General features: G+C 32.8%; 3 protein-coding genes across 13 annotated transcripts in view; 2 read left to right on the top strand and 1 right to left on the bottom strand.

Annotated features, from left to right (window-relative positions):
• Window positions 1–826: 826 nt before the first annotated feature.
• The window catches only part of LOC107017874, a 21,999-nt gene continuing 6,781 nt past the window's right edge, over window positions 827–16,044 (bottom strand). For 5 of the 11 annotated variants that reach the window (XR_003577917.1, XR_003577921.1, XR_003577922.1 and 2 more), the window contains one exon: window positions 11,516–12,068. Coding sequence is in view for 1 of the 11 variants with exons in the window: in XM_027916522.1 (XP_027772323.1) it covers window positions 11,950–12,068 (119 nt within the window). In the remaining 10 variants the exon portion in view is untranslated. Of the gene's footprint in view, window positions 1,107–10,435; window positions 10,559–11,515; window positions 12,157–12,697; window positions 13,372–16,044 lie in introns of those variants that run through there. The other 6 variants (XR_003577920.1, XR_001456564.2, XR_003577916.1 and 3 more) reach the window with 5 other exon arrangements.
• Window positions 950–7,023, top strand: LOC107015868 (acyl-acyl carrier protein thioesterase ATL3, chloroplastic). Its single transcript, XM_015216287.2, has 5 exons — window positions 950–1,186; window positions 2,221–2,321; window positions 5,482–5,591; window positions 6,424–6,519; window positions 6,606–7,023. The coding sequence occupies exons 1-5, from the start codon at window positions 987–989 to the stop codon at window positions 6,723–6,725; spliced, it is 627 nt and encodes a 208-aa protein (XP_015071773.1). The 5' UTR covers window positions 950–986; the 3' UTR covers window positions 6,726–7,023.
• On the top strand, window positions 7,621–9,038 carry LOC107017873. Its single transcript, XM_015218152.2, has one exon. It carries the CDS (start codon window positions 8,047–8,049, stop codon window positions 8,833–8,835), a length of 789 nt encoding a protein of 262 aa, XP_015073638.1. The 5' UTR covers window positions 7,621–8,046; the 3' UTR covers window positions 8,836–9,038.

Genomic DNA, 16,044 nt, shown 5'->3' with positions numbered 1-16,044 from the left:
GAACACCTAATTAAGGTATAATTATACCAAATACATATTTATGTATCTGGATAATTATATTTTCATTATTTTTTAAAAATATATAATTATGTATAAATATATTAAATACATCATAAATTTAATGTTAAAAAAATGTATTTATACATACACGTCATATACATCATATTAATATATCAATATCCTCTCGAAACCATATATATATTTATATAGCCTACACTATATATTTAGAGTTCAAACAAAATATAAAATTATCAAAATTATTAAAACTATCAATGTATGATTTATTTTTATATATAATAATAATATATTAATTTATCCTTTGGGATGACGTAGTTGGTTTGAAGGGTGATTATTTACAAGGATGATTCGGATCGATCCTCCATCAATGATTTCTGAGTTGAACCTGTCACATAGAGCTTGCCTAGTTCGATTTACATTCCGTATTGTTTGTGGAATTCAAAAAAAAATAAAATATATATATATATATATATATATATTAATTTAACTTTAACTCATTTAATTGATCCAAATTAATGTCAAATCGTTCATTTGCCCCCCTATACAACCGTCCTAGCAAGTAGGAAGCATCACCTAAACAACACATTTTGAACTCACCTTGTTTTTGCCAATCCGCTGTCACGAGTCTTTCATGTGCTCCACAACAACGGCACGGCAAAGTCTTTTATATCGTTATTATTTTTAAATAATTTATATATTATATTATTATTTTAATAAATATTATTTTTAAATAATTTATATATTTTGAATCATGCATAATGTTATATATTTATAATTTGAATAATGAATTTACAAATAAAATAGAATATATAACGGATAAATATAATATTCAAATTAATAATATAATGAGTAATTACGGTCTAAACAACGTGTTAACGCCTATACATATACATAACCAAATTTCCCAATTCTTCCAATTTACGTCTATTCTACCTCTGCAAATTCTTCACCATTTTTTAGACGCACAAATGTCTCAATGCATCGCTTCCCCTTTGATTCGCAGCATTGGATCCACTTCAGTCGGTAACTCACTGTTGCCGAATCATCGGCCACCGTCTACATTACCGGTCATTCCTCACCGGCAGCTCCTGCTTCCAAATTTACAGTTATCCGTCAGTAAATTGAGGAGTTTTGGAGCTCATGCTTTTGATCTCAAAGGTAGCCAAGGGTATGTTTATATATATATATCACTTACTCCATCAATCCCAGTTTATCTGAAGTATTTGATTAGGCGCGGAGTTTATGGATAAAAAGGAAGACCTTTAAAATTTGTGATCTAAATCAACCTATATATATGTGTGTATGTATGGATATATTGTATTGTTATAAATTATCTAATGAAATGAAAAAGTGAAAATTGTTACTATTAAATATAGAAATGTGATATGGTAAAGTGAGAAGTTTGAAGTCAAATTGTTACCGACTGTAGAAAGGTGTCTCAGGTGATCTTGTAAAGTGGAAAATTGAAGTTAAATTGTTACGGAATATAGAAAGGTGTCTCAAGGTGATCTCGTAAAATGGGAAGTTGGAAATTAAATTGTTATCGAATATAGAAAGGTTTCTCAGGGTGATCTCGTAAAATTGGAATTTTGAAGTCAAATTGTTATTGAATATAGGAAGGTGTCACGGGATAGTAACTTACAGTTCCATTCAAAATTCATCCTGTATGACAAAACATAGTCCTGATCATGCTTTGGATGACGGATGAGGGTTGTCTAGGTTGTCAATGAGGGTAAAGTAAGTCTAACTATGATCAGATACTCTTTAAGTATTGTATTCATTGGCTTGTGTCCACTTGATTTCAACTGAATGGGCAGAGGAGTTATGTAGTTTGTTTAACTAGTTTGGGCTTTAGATATAGTTGATTGATTGGTTTTGCTGTAGCTTCTGTTAGGTTTGAACTTGATTAGAACCTATGTTTTCTCCATCTGAATGAAGGGCTATGCATTTTCAATTTCTACAATTGGGGGAAACTGATTGATTCAATAATGTATTTTTTTAATCAGAATTCTGGAAAAGGTTTTTTTTTTGGGAAGAAAAATGGAAAACCTTTTATTCTTTTTGTGTCGAGCGTTTTATAGGCTTCCCCTTTCTTGTAGTTTCATTTTAAGTTTCAGCAAGAATTGATATTTTTAGTTTGCTCATTGACATAGTCTATTTTTTCCTATTTATAGGAGCTTACCTTTTGCTCTTGCTTTGCAGAATGGCTGAGTTCCATGAAGTTGAACTCAAAGTCCGGGACTATGAATTGGATCAGTATGGTGTTGTAAACAATGCTATTTATGCAAGTTATTGCCAACATGGTAAGTTTTATGGTTTCGATCTGTACTTCAGTTTACAACTACCATATTATACATGTGCTTTCATTCATCAAAAAGCATATAATACTGCGCTTTTCCCTATTAATGAAAAAGGATTTACTCAAGGGAGAAATTTTTTCTGGCAACTGTTATGAGTAGAAAGCTAGAAATTACTTTTTTTTTAAAAAACTGAAGAAAACTAGAAATTACTGGAAAAGGATCTTTTGTATCTGTTCAACATTACTTCTTTGTAACCCTATAGTTAGATCATCTGTTACCCGTGTTTATGGAATGTGTCTCTCTCTCAATAACTTGAGATGATGCCATCCAAAATTGGATAATGAATATGATTTCCTTTGTCTGCTTATTACTAGAAACATGTTGAATCCCAAGTTTGAAGGGATCTGATGTGGTCAATGACTGTTTGAATCTTGCATTTACACATGCTAACGATAAAGCCAATATCCACTTTGTATGTGAACTAATTGATTGCCAAATAGTTGTTTGCCAGAAGCTCAGAACTTGGTCAGTAATAAATCAATAATTTTAAGTTAATAATATGTCTATCCTAATGAAAAAGAAGTTAATAATATGTCTATTCAAAATGTTGTTAAGTAATTGGCACGGTTCATCACCTGAATACCCGTGATATGGAATCAAGGATATCAAAATTCAAGTCTTCCCAACATAATAAGATCTGTTACATTGTGAGTGACCTATGTATACAAGTTGAGTTTTTTAATAAACCAATAAAAAGTTTCTGTTTAATTTCTATAAATTTATATCAGATCTTTCTAGTTCCTCCACTATTATTGAAGTATACTGACAAGATGATTACTTCAAAGGATTTATTAACTCTTTATCTTTGTCAAGATCAATACTTTGAGGGATTTGAACTTGCCTTGTAAAAAAAGGTATTAAACTAACAGCTGCAAAGTTTCTTATGCTAAATTCCAAAAATGGAGCCAGTATACTACTCTTATTACAAATTTTGGCGTATGAGTTCTACCTATAATAGACAAAGTTACTGGTATCTGTAGGTGAAAAAAAAGATCCTCCTGCTAAAAAGCTTAGAGTAATGAGAATTTACTTGTTCATAATGCTATTATATGATCAGACAATCTGGTGGATTATTTGGAAAGAGAGAAACTAGAGATTTCAAGACAAAAAGGAGAATGTAACCATTCTTGATAATTGTATTTCTTTGCTTTCTTTTCGGAGCAATGTGGCAAATGAACATGATACTTATGATGTGGAGGCCATGGTTCACTTTATTTAGCTCACTACACAGTTAGTGATGACTACCTTTGATGTGTTCTCTTCTCTATAACAGCTTGATGTTTGTTACATTTATAAAATTTCACCTTATCAAAAAATAAATAAATTAGAATATGATCAGGACTTTTGACATGAAAGAACAGTAAAAAGAAAAATAATAACAGTTCAGCCATCCAGTTAAATAGAAACTAATTAGAGATAACCCAGTGTCACATTTCTAGAGGCAAACAATAATATTTAGATAACTCAAGAACAGATTGTGGAACTCCAAAAGGTGATAGTTGCTTTAGTTGATTACTTCTGTGTAGATAGAGTTCGAGAAAGTTTTTTTTCTGTGTAGTTTTTTCTTTACTGATTATTTTCATTTTTTCAATAAGTACCCTTTCCAACTCAAATTAAGTGAATTATTTGATGGCACATTAGTGTTAAGGCAACTATTGCAGCTTTATAGTATTTAAGTGGAAGTGTAGCAAAAGGTGGAGCTAGGTTTAATCTTGCAATGACTTGAACTCCAAATGCGCAGAAAGGTCTGTCCTTTTTCATGATATAGTAAAACAAATTGATGAGTATAGAGAAAAGAGATATTTTTGAAATAAGCTGACATTTTTCTGATAATCTAGGTTGTTACCTCAAGGAAGGTTGTCCTTTTCGATAAGTAGCTAATTTTATTGCTTCAAAAAATAGCACTAAGCTTGTATTGCATTTGCATGTGTACATGCCTACATGGTGCATTACTATACCTCTGCTTCCTCAGTACTATCTACTGAAAAACTAAGCAATTCTATCATATTTCCTATATCATATACATCATGTCTACAGAAAGAAGAGAAAGAAATCATAAATTTAATCTCGTAAATGCTTTCTGATTTGCTCTAAAAATTCTTCATTCCTTTCTGTCCAAAACACCGACCAGATGCAAACTGGCACTGTGTCACATATTCTTGTCCTATGCAATCTCCTTTGCTTTTCAATGCTGTTGTAGGTTCTTCGCTATTTTGGTATAGTCTATTAAAAATCAATTTGGTGCACTAAAGCTCTCGCTATGAACGGGGTCTAGGGAAGGCTGGACCTGAAGGGTCTATTGTATGCGGTCTTACCCTGCATTTTTGCAAGAGGCTGTTTCCACGGCTTGTAACCGTGACCTCCCAGGTCACATGGCAGTAACCTTTCTAGTTATGACAAGGCTCCCCTTCTCTTGGTATTGGTATAGAATTTTAGTATAGTCTGTTGCATATTAAAAATGCTTAGGAGGAACTTCCATAGCTGTGAAGCCATTGAGAAGTGTACAAACTAGAAACAGATAATTTGCATCCTCTTCCTCTCCTCGCAGAGATAACATCTCCCAGAAAACATCATTCCCCTTCTCTGAAATTTGTGTCAAGTTAGGCTAGAAGCATGTGCAATATCCAGATCAACACTTTCTTGTGCTTTGGCTTTGTATAATCTCCTCCTTAGCCAAAAGGGATTGTGATGTACTTCACACCTAAGTTCACTGTGTAGAGTGGTGTCCAAGTTAGAGAATCTGGTTCATTTGATTGTTGTAGTTGTCCCCGTTCTTGTAATTATTGAGTCATTCTTTCCAGCTCCTCATTTACGAGAGGGAAAACAGTCATCAGTTACAACTGATCAAGAAAAAAAAAGTAGCAGTAGTTGTCATTAATGAAGTGAGTCTTTTCCTCCATATTTTTCCCTTTCCCTAAGGAGAAGTTTCTATGTTTAATCTTTTGTTATTCTGGGATTTTGCTCTAGCCTCCTTCTGTACAAGGACGTTACCTTGTTGTATATTATATACTACTGGATATGACATTGTCCATATCAAAAACTTTCAAATGACGACAATTTAACTAATCTTGTAGTTATGACTTATTTTTAATAAATGAAACAGGTCGTCATGAGCTTCTAGAAAGGATTGGTATAAGTGCTGATGAAGTGGCACGCAGTGGTGACGCACTAGCACTAACAGAGCTGTCACTTAAGTATCTAGCACCTTTAAGGGTATGACCCTCATCTAAACATCCTTAAGAACCAAGAAATATGCAACCAGAAACTTTAGACCTTGGTTAAGTGTCCTATTCAATTTGAATTTTTTTCACAAAACTTTGCGTTTGAATATGAAGTTTAGATCTTCGGATACATAGAAATGAAGAATAAAATGTTTAAGTGCAAGTGTGAGAAGTTTGGATAAGCATAGTTAGGAAGGTTAATGTCAAATGGATGATGGTTCGGCTAAATGAAGCTTTTTACAGCTGATTATAATAATGTAACACTGCCTTCTTTCCAAATTACTTGGGACAATGTCTTTGTTTATCTCTAATTACTTGTCTTTTCTCTTCAGTAAGAAACTTTACTTTACCATGAATTGGAGGAAGTACAACCAAATAAAGATTAGTCTACATTCTGTTAATCTTTATTTGACTTGCTTTCAATTGATTATTCTACAATTTAATTTAAGCTATTATTTTAGATATCATTTGGCTCTAAGTTAACAATTTGTTCAAACAAACCTTGTGTTCTGTACTATCAGACTCAGTCATTTACTTGGGACATGAGCTTCTTTTTTCTGAACCATTTTTGGTTGCCTGAGGGAGAATTTTTGATCTATTTCTGTCACTAAGTGATTCACAAATATTATTCATTAGGCTCTAAGTTAACAATTTATTCAAACACACCTCATGTTCTGTACTATCAGACTCATTCATTTACTTGGGACGTGAGCTTCTTTCTTCTAAACAGGACTGGTTGATCTCTTATAACTTCAAACTTGAATTGAACTGCTTGAAATTTATGTTATCCTGCCTGTTCTCATTACTTTCATCATTGGTTCCAGAGTGGAGATAGATTCGTCGTGAAGGCACGAATATCTGATTCTTCAGCTGCTCGTTTGTTTTTCGAACACTTCATCTTCAAGCTTCCAGATCAAGAGGTCAGTTACCACTATTACCGCGGTTTTCTTTTGTGGAACAAAACCACCTTCATATCTCAATGTATTCTGTTACTACTTTTTTCCAGCCCATCTTGGAGGCAAGAGGAATAGCAGTGTGGCTTAATAAAAGTTACCGTCCTGTCCGAATTCCGGCAGAGTTCAGATCAAAATTTGTTCAGTTCCTTCGCCAGGAGGCATCCAACTAATGTGCTTGTCAACAAAATCCAGAAGAGTTCTTTTGATCAAACATTTTTCTCTGAAAGTGAAAATTTGCTCCTTTTATATACTGACCCAAAAAATCTAGCAACTTAAGGTAATTTTGTTTGGTTAATATCACTCTTGGTCCCTCAATTTTTAATAATATTGAATTTAGTCCCTTCCAGGCCTCCGCTTGTGGAGTTACACCTTGTATGTTCTAATGTTGTTGTAGCTTTTGAATTTAGTCCTTGTAATATCTTACCACTTTTGATCTTCGATTAATCGAAATATGTACTTTTAATCCTTTTACTTGTGAGTATTTACAAATCTACAATGATTATCAATTTCTCACTGTTTAATTATTTGCGTGTTATGTTAAAGTTTGTATTGTTGCTCTATTTGAATGTTCTCAAGTATAACACAGAGCACTTTCATAATTTGGTCAGCTGACCAATTTTTGTTGTGAATGGAAGTACTTTGACTTATACAAAGGGAAAAAGATTGATCATTAACTTCTCTATTTCAATTTAACTCTTCCAAATTTAAATGTCAAAAGTCAAGAATTATACTTTTTTTTTGGCTAACAAATTATTCTAGTCTAATTGTTCTTACTCAACAAAAGTTCAAAGTAATATATAAGGCTGAATAAATCAAAATTCTTCTTAACCTGATGGATTTTATTCGGTGCATATCTTGGTCATTTGATAGTTTTATAACTAAGGTATAAAACTCGTAAAATTACGATAATTTAAGAAAAATTTCAACTTATTCCCTTAAATTTTTTCTACTTTTTAAAACGTAATATTGATATAACTTATTATATTATTTCGAAAGTTATTTTAATATAAATTCATAATAATTTAAAATTTTATATATATATACTTAATAAATTAGATATGAAATTTATATATTTTTTTAATCCATATATATAAGCTAGAGATGGAACCGTGTCAAGGAAAAATCAACTATCCACAAGCGATAAGTCTAACCATGTGCTGAGTCACAAATGACAACTTCATAATTTTCTCATTATACCAAAGAATCTCTTGAATATCCATATTCTTCACCAACTATGATCCTCCACGTCAATTACAACTAACAAAAGTCTTATTTTATATCATAATTCAGTAAAGTATTTCCGTGTTAATATAATTTAGAAAGGAATATATTAGTTATAGATTACGCAAAGATAATTTTATCGGATAAAAATTGAGATTGTTATATATATATTACCTCATTCATTTCAATTTTCCAAAACCAATATCTATTCTAGCTTTCTTTCGAGCATTTTATCAAACAGTTTCTCTACGTCTTTAAAGATTCATAACTATGATCAGCAATTTTGAATCTGATGTTAAATATCTACAGAACCCATCTTTGATTTCTCAATTCTTTTCGATTTCGAATATCGAAAACGTTACTGAAGTTTACAGTTTCTGGAAATGGAGTGCTCTGTTTTTCGCCATATTTGTTACTTTTAGTGCTTTATTTGGAAGAATTAAGTTTACATTCATCTACTTACGTAGAATTGAGTCATCTGATGAGCCTATTCTTCAGTATCTTAGCGAAGACTTCGACTTTTCTGATGACGACGACGATGAATGCTCATCAGTCTGTTCGAATTCGAATGATGAAGAGGTAATTACACCCAGAGGTGATCGAGATTTTTCTGGGAAAAAGAGTTATTTAAGACTTATAAGGCGACGGAGCAGCTATGGACTGTTTCCGCTAACTGAATTTGTCGCCGGAGAAAATGTTGTAAAGCTTTGGGATTTGAATGTTGAGGAGAAGATGAGCGAATTTCCGACGGTGCCTATGGTGTTTTGGTCTGAATGTAGAGATGAGAGGAACGGCGTTGTTTTAGCTGGTTACGACGCGAGAATGAGGCGTCAGTCGCCGGCGATATTTGCCGATTGGGGTACAGGAAAAGTGGTGGGTATCGGCGGCGTTGAGAAAGTGTACGTTAGAGATGAAGTTGCCGGAGTTGTTAAGGTCGGTGATATGAGGAAAGCGAAAACGCCGGTGGAAATGGTGACAGAGGTCGACGGTGGCATGTGGTGGAACGCCGGCGCCGTTATCGTTGACGATGACTTTGTTAGACATAAATTTATTTACTAAAAGGGAGTTGATGCTAATTTATTTGGCAATTAATTCAACGATGAAATTTAATTAATTTCAATATTCTTTTTATAGCTAACTAAATTAACTTCCTTCTAGTCTGTACATATAATATTTCGTAGAAAAATTAGATGAAATTTCATATGTAAATATTTTAATATGTCTTTCTACATAAGTTAGTGTTATAAATTTATTGATCATTATTGATTAATTTATTAAGAGAAAATTTCAAATTGATAATAATTAAAGAACGGTCCGATATATTAAATTTTCACTACGTGCAAGATTTGGAAAAGGGCTTATACTATAGTGGTGCATGTATTGTACACAATCTTACCTGCATTTCTGCAATAGACTGTTTCCATAATTTGAATTCATGACCTCTTAATCATTTGATAACAAATTTACAAGTTACGTCAAGACTTTCTTTAGATCGGATCAGGTTGCAATATTTCACCCTTATCAATTATCATCATTGTGTCTCTGAGCTTTATAGTGAAAGCAATATTCTGGACATTCTCAGATTCAACCCTTGATTGATAGATTCTAATTATCCCTGTCTTTATTTCTTACAACGATATGAATTTCTGACACTAGGATTCTCGTGATATCAATTTTAACTTTAATCTTTATCGTAGTAGGTCTCATTTTAGACAGAGTATAGCTTTAATCTCTGTCTTAGTCCTACTTAACCTGAAACCTCTAGATTCTAGGGCCTCTCTCCAAATCTCCCATCTATTATAACTCCACCATGCATTTTGTTGTACCAGGCAAACTAATCATACTTCAAAAAATAATTTCAAGTTCTCTAAAGACTATCTTTACAAAGAGGGCAAGTTGAACGAGACAATCAAAAGGCCTGTTACACCAATAATGGATCTGTAATTGAAAACATGAAGTATATCAATAAAAGATTGATCTATACCAATATCATGAAGGTGTAAAAGTTGCTGTGATTGATCTTAATAGGAACTTAACAAGTAAGTGAAGCAAATCAAATGTGTTCTTTCACATTTTCATCAAAATTTTCTTGATGAAAATCTCGAAAAGATTCAATTTTGGTTTGCTTCATTTATTTGTTAGATTCCAATTTAGGTCAATTACAACAACTTTTTCACCTTTATTAGTGTAGATCAATCTTTTATTGATACTCTTCCTGTTTTTAATTACAAATCTATTATTGATGTAAAGGACCCTTTGATTCTCTCATTCAACTTACCCCCTTTGTAAATATAATCTTTAGAAAACTAGAAATCAACTTTTGGAGTATGATGATAGTTTTGGTTCCTACCCATTTGATTTACTAGATACAAGTTATATTAATCTTCCTCTTCTTAAGAATATTTACTAACTCGTTTGACCTCCCTATTAATATCGCTATGTTTTATAGACTCTAACTCACAATCTAGAATCTCTCTTGATACTTTTACCATCCCTGACCCCCAAACCCTAAACCTAATCGAGGAGACATTCTTAAACTACCATCGTACCCAAAAGCCACTAACATAGGTTATAGAAATAGAAACATCAAATAATAGAACAATTATGTTAAATTTTATTAGGTAAGTGCAATAAAATAACAAAACAAGAATGATAGAACCTGAGTGTTGTCGACGATTTTCCAGATGATGTCGGAACCATTGAACTCATCAAAGAGGGGGCAGATCGGAGGAATTAGGTTGCCTCAAAACTCATCGCCGAAAAGAGTTTAGTTTTACTGAATCTGTTAATACAAAATACAAAAAAAAAAATCAAAACAAGAGGAGGAAAGAGAGATATAGAAGTAAAAGATTCGATCAATTTCATCTGACTCCAGTTGTTATGAACCAAGTCTAACCTAATATGAATACCAAGGTCACACAAGTATTTATAGGGCTGGAAAGAGCATTTGGGCCGAGAACAAAAAATAGGGTCAGATTAGTTTGGGATCCGGGTCGAGTAGTGGATGTGAGAATGGTTCTATCAAAAGAGGCCGCGGCCAATGATTTAGGGATTATGCATATGAAGGAAATGTTTGTCCTCTTCTCTTCGTCTAGAATCTAAGCTTCTCATCTCCATTCTTCTTTCTATTTTTAATTACTCGTTATTTCAATATTTTCTTTGTAATTCGATAGTTTGATTATTGCAATTAGAATCATAAGGTTGTAATCGTGTTCCAATACTCTTATTAATATAGTGAGGATACTGATATGTTACACCAGTCAACTAATAGAAGAACATAGGGGTAGACGAATATTACATCATGTTGTGGTATTTATTGCAACAACTTGTTTATTATTTTTTGAGTTATAAATAAAAGTATTCTATGAGGAGATAATTATATGCATCATTCAATTTGTTTTTTCATAGCCCTGTTCCAAAGTGATGATATCATTTTCTAGTCTCTTCCAAATGATACCTGGGATATTTCTGCTGCATTAATTGTAAATGTCCCCAACAAAATCTGCCTCAAACTCTCCATATTTATAAAGTGCTACTCGGACTTTTCAAAAATATCAACGAATGCGTGTTGAATTTTTTAAAAGATAGTGTGTTTTTGGAGACTCCATATACACATAGGAAGGCTAACTTTCCAAACAATCAACAATAACAAAAAAAATAATCATAAAATCATAGATAAACTGTTTTCGAGAGACCAAATAGGCTCAAGTGCATCAACCAAAGTAAAAGAAGAGAAAAATAATGAAGAAAACATAACAGTTAATAGGAAAAGCAGTATAAAGTCTACAAGAAAGACACAAAAACAACAACAAACACAATAAGCGACATATGTCAAGAACTACAAGGGTACGACTAGTACTATGAGAGATGCATGATAACGCAACACCCCTAATATGTTTGTGATCGTAGTACTTTAGAAAGAATTTCATTTCGTATGCATTAGGCAACTCGAAATAACTCATAGGTTAATTCAACGATTCTACATCAATAAGGACCCGACTTTAAGATAAACATATTCAAGTAAGGAACATAACAAACTCCTCAATCATCATGAATAGAGTATTTACAAGCCTGATAGAGCTTTGTTGTGAATTCATCAGGCTCCGGGGCACTATGAGGATCCATAGTCATGAGATTTTAAATTCTCTGTAGGAAGATCAATCAAAATATCCTTCAGATATAAAACATACTTGGTCTTAGCTTAGCTTTATTGAGATTAGCTCTTTTTTTCAGAACTGTTGTTGGTCTTCGTAGCCTGTTTCGAGTTTTCTCCATAGGCACTTTCAGATCATCTGTTAAAAATAAGTTGTAGCCAAATGAGTTGATTAATGATGTTCATAGTGAAGTTATTGTTCTTGAACACTGATATTAGAGAGACCCCTGCAATCAATCATTCTAATATGATTTGTGATCTGAACATAATTGACAAAGGTTTTTGATTAGCTTAAGTATTTTGAAAGCAATAGAGTTAGACCTATGCATATAAATTTGAACTCATTTATAGCTTTCCTCAATGAGGTGCAAGCTATGTTGTGCGGACTCTTCACTTTTGATGTCTAATCTGTGCCGGATTCTCCAAAAATACACTACTTATGGAGAATCCGTCATGCACCTGTTGACATTTTTTTAAGAGTTCGAACAGCATAGAGTGCAAGCATAACAAGAACTGTTACCAAGATTGGGATAGCTGAAAATGTGATCCCAAAAATGTGCTGAAAATATCATTCACAGTAGATATGTGAGAAGGGTGAAGTACTTATGATTGATGGAGGATGGTTTTTGCTTTTAGCTGACAGTGAAAACTTGAATCCAAGAAAAGGGAAGAGTAAAAAAAGGGGAAATTCATCAATAACACAAAACAAGCCACAACAAAAGGAAAAGGATCCTCGACATACGGTGCATTTAGAGCATCTAATCAAACTGATAAAAAAAAATTCTTCTATATATTATCAATGAAGACAACAATAATTATACAAAAGGTTCCTTGAGGAGCCATGTCTCCTTTCATTACTAGAATACTCAAGGAGCTAGGTCTCCTATCGTTACTAGACTACACAAAACGGAAGGATACTAGAGATAGATATACAATACTTCTAGTTGCTAACATAGTTATAGTCAATATCCATTTATCCTTTTCACAAACAAGGTCGTGGGAGGCTTTCTTAGTACAAGGAGGATTGGGCAAAAATAGATGATGGTACAATTTCATCTTTGGCAACAAACGAATCAATGCTGAAGTTGTACCATCACCTTTTTTGTCTCCTTCTTCCTTGTTCTTAGCAAGTCTCCCATGACCCTGTATTTTTGGTTGCTCCAAATGCACCACATGTCAAGGATCCTCCTCCTTTTCCTTTTGATGTTGCTTTTTTGTGTAACTCCCCCTTCTCTTGCTCTTTCCTTCTCTTTGGATTAGAGTTTTCGCTGTCTCCAGGAAGCAAAAACCGTCTCCATCAATCATAACAATTTTCCCCTTTCACACATCTTCTCTAGATGATGTTTCAGCATTGTCGTATGAATCCTTGGCAAATTGTCATTATTTTTTCATAATAAACTCATATATCGAGTCTTCATTAGAACCCCTTCTTAGTCCAATTCCTGCAACACCTTTTCAATCATCCATAACAAAACAAAACATTCGAGTAGACTATAAATATTCGATTTACATAATTAATTAACAAAATTCATAAGAGTTAATCCCTCCTCAAAATTGAAATCTATAACCAAAGAACTCATATATATCCAATAATCAATCCTATTTTTTCCCAAAATTCGAAAAAGATAAATGAGATTAGTTAAAACTTTTGACAAATTAGTTAATTCTAAAAAAAAAACTTAAGTTAAAAAATGAATTAATCAACCATAAAGAGGATGATCAAGGGTAGTCTGAAGACCAGACATAAACCGATCAACATGTTTATGAATTGAATTTTGGGCCTCTTAGAATGGGGCATTTGGTTCACTGTAGGATATTTTGACAATTCCTTCTCTCAATTTGTCCATGGCTTTCTCCAGATTCTTCTTTCTTCTACAACAAGTTTGGGGTTTCACAAGTTTGTTTTGGTGTGTTGACATATACATCATTTGATGGTATTCCTTATTTAAAGAATTTTTTTAGGTGGTTATGTTGTAAAATTTGAAGTTTTATGGTTTTGGGTGATGATTTTATTTTTAAAACATGACTTTATTTTGAGATAATATATGAAGTGTCCTTTTTTAAAAATAAATATTTTTTAAAAATAAAATCATCTCCCAAAACCATAAAAAAAATAAAAAATTTCAAAACATAACCACCCAGAAAATTCTATAAATAGGGAAAACCACCAAAATGATGTATCTGTCAACAACCAAAACAAACTTGTGAAAACCCTAAGTTGATGTAGACGAAGAAGAATTTGGAGAAAGCCATGGACAAATTGAGAGAAAGGATTGTGAAAATGTCCAATAGTGATCCCAATCTGCCATTATCAAAGACCTGGAACTCGATTCTTCAATGACACCTTGATCGTTTTATGTCTGGTCTTCAGACTACCCCTAATCATCCTTCTTACACTTGGGTAATTCATTTTTACACCAAAGTTTTTTTGTTAGAACTAATTAACTGATTTGAAGAAAGTTTTAACTAATCCTATTTATTATATTTATTTTCGAATTTTCGAAAAACTTAGAGTTGATTATTGGATAAAAATGAGTCATTTGGTTATAGATTTCATATTGAGGAGGAGTTTAACTCTTTCGAATTTGGTTGATTAACTATGTAACTTAAGATTCTTGTGGCCAAGCCTTATGAGATTATAGTTTAATCCAATCATTTCTTTTGCTATAGATGATTGAAAAGGCATTGCAACAATTAGATGAAGAGATGGGGTTCTGATGAAGACTCGATATCTAGTTTATCAAGAAGAGTATGATAGTTTGTCAAGGGCTCATATGACCCTCTGCTAAAACATCATTCCCATACGATGTGTGAGTGTAATGACCCGGAAGGTCATTTTTGGAAATTTTGAATATTTGTTTAACTTAAGTTAATTAATCGATAGTTTATGGGCTAAAGTGATAATTTATTTAAGACCCTATACTATTTAACCTTTATTTAATAAAATATGTGGGTAAAACCTATCACAATTAGTACTTAATAAATTCATAAAAGGAAAAGAAGGAAGGAGAAAGACGGAACGGACGAAGGGTTTCGGCATCTTGCGAACTGCTTCAGGTAATTGCATCAAGTCTACATGTTCTTCAATAATTTATACATATATATGCATGCCTGAAACTAATATTATATTAAAATGGGAGGGGAATGATTTGTCCATAAGATTGTAGGCTAAATAGGTGTCATATACCCATTACTCTTTACACTTAACGTTGTACCAATTTTGTTTTTTTTTGCCTTTAATGTAGTGATGATTTGGCAGCCATTGCCTTTAGTTTAGAATTAATCCTTAGGAAATAAGAGTTTAGATATTATGAATAGGATACAGTATGGTATTGTGACGGAACATTTGTATGGTTCAAGATTTTATCTGAAGCTTAAATCTGATATGAAGGTGTCTAGTAACCATGATGAGGTTTTACTTGTTCAAGCATGATCTTTATGTGGTTATTTTTGACCTGCGACTGTTGCCCGAATTGCTTTTCATCATTTAGAAGTCAAAAGACATATTTGTTTCAACTTGGCTTATTAAAAATAAAAATAATAATAATAATTAAAACTTGACCCTAGGCTTGAAACTTGAAATTTCGATAATTGAAATATCAATTGACCTTAACATTAGGAACTTGATTGTATACTCGAGTAAGTTTCAGAGTGAGTTTAGAGTCTAGACTAGACACAAAGTAATGTGGATATTTTTCATCTTGAAATCTTATTATGGACACTTATTTGAATAGATTGTTTTGAGTTGGAAGTTCAACAAAAAGGGAAGACTCAAGTTCCAAAGTGATTGTTCTACTATTTGAGGCAAGTGGATTTCTAAACCCTTGTTAAGCGTATGAAATTCGTGCATTTTCTTGTGTGATGTTGAGAATGATTTGGAGACTTGTTGCTTAATTGTTGGTGTTGTATTCCTTGTTGTAAATTGAGCTTTGGTATCAAAATGGTTATCTCCTCATTTTTCATTTGAGCATGTAATTTGCATTGTACTTGAGACATGGTTGTGGTAAGAGGATGTACCATTTCGAGGGTCGTATCGCGCGCCGCGATGGATATCATATTTCGAGGGACGTATCGCGCGCCGCGAAGGTTACTATTATCGAGGGTCGTGTCGTGCG

This window comes from Solanum pennellii, chromosome 4, assembly GCF_001406875.1.
Source record: "Solanum pennellii chromosome 4, SPENNV200".
NCBI lineage: Eukaryota > Viridiplantae > Streptophyta > Magnoliopsida > Solanales > Solanaceae > Solanum > Solanum pennellii.
This window is presented reverse-complemented; position numbering and strand designations above follow the sequence as displayed.

Excerpts from the sequence above, each read along its gene's own strand:
- LOC107015868 (XM_015216287.2), top strand. The coding sequence starts at position 987 with ATGTCTCAATGCATCGCTTCCCCTTTGATTCGCAGCATTGGATCCACT. Across the intron at positions 2,322-5,481 it reads TGCAAGTTATTGCCAACATG|GTCGTCATGAGCTTCTAGAA; the intron begins GTAAGTTTTATG and ends TAAATGAAACAG. Across the intron at positions 5,592-6,423 it reads AGTATCTAGCACCTTTAAGG|AGTGGAGATAGATTCGTCGT; the intron begins GTATGACCCTCA and ends CATTGGTTCCAG.
- LOC107017873 (XM_015218152.2), top strand. The coding sequence starts at position 8,047 with ATGATCAGCAATTTTGAATCTGATGTTAAATATCTACAGAACCCATCT.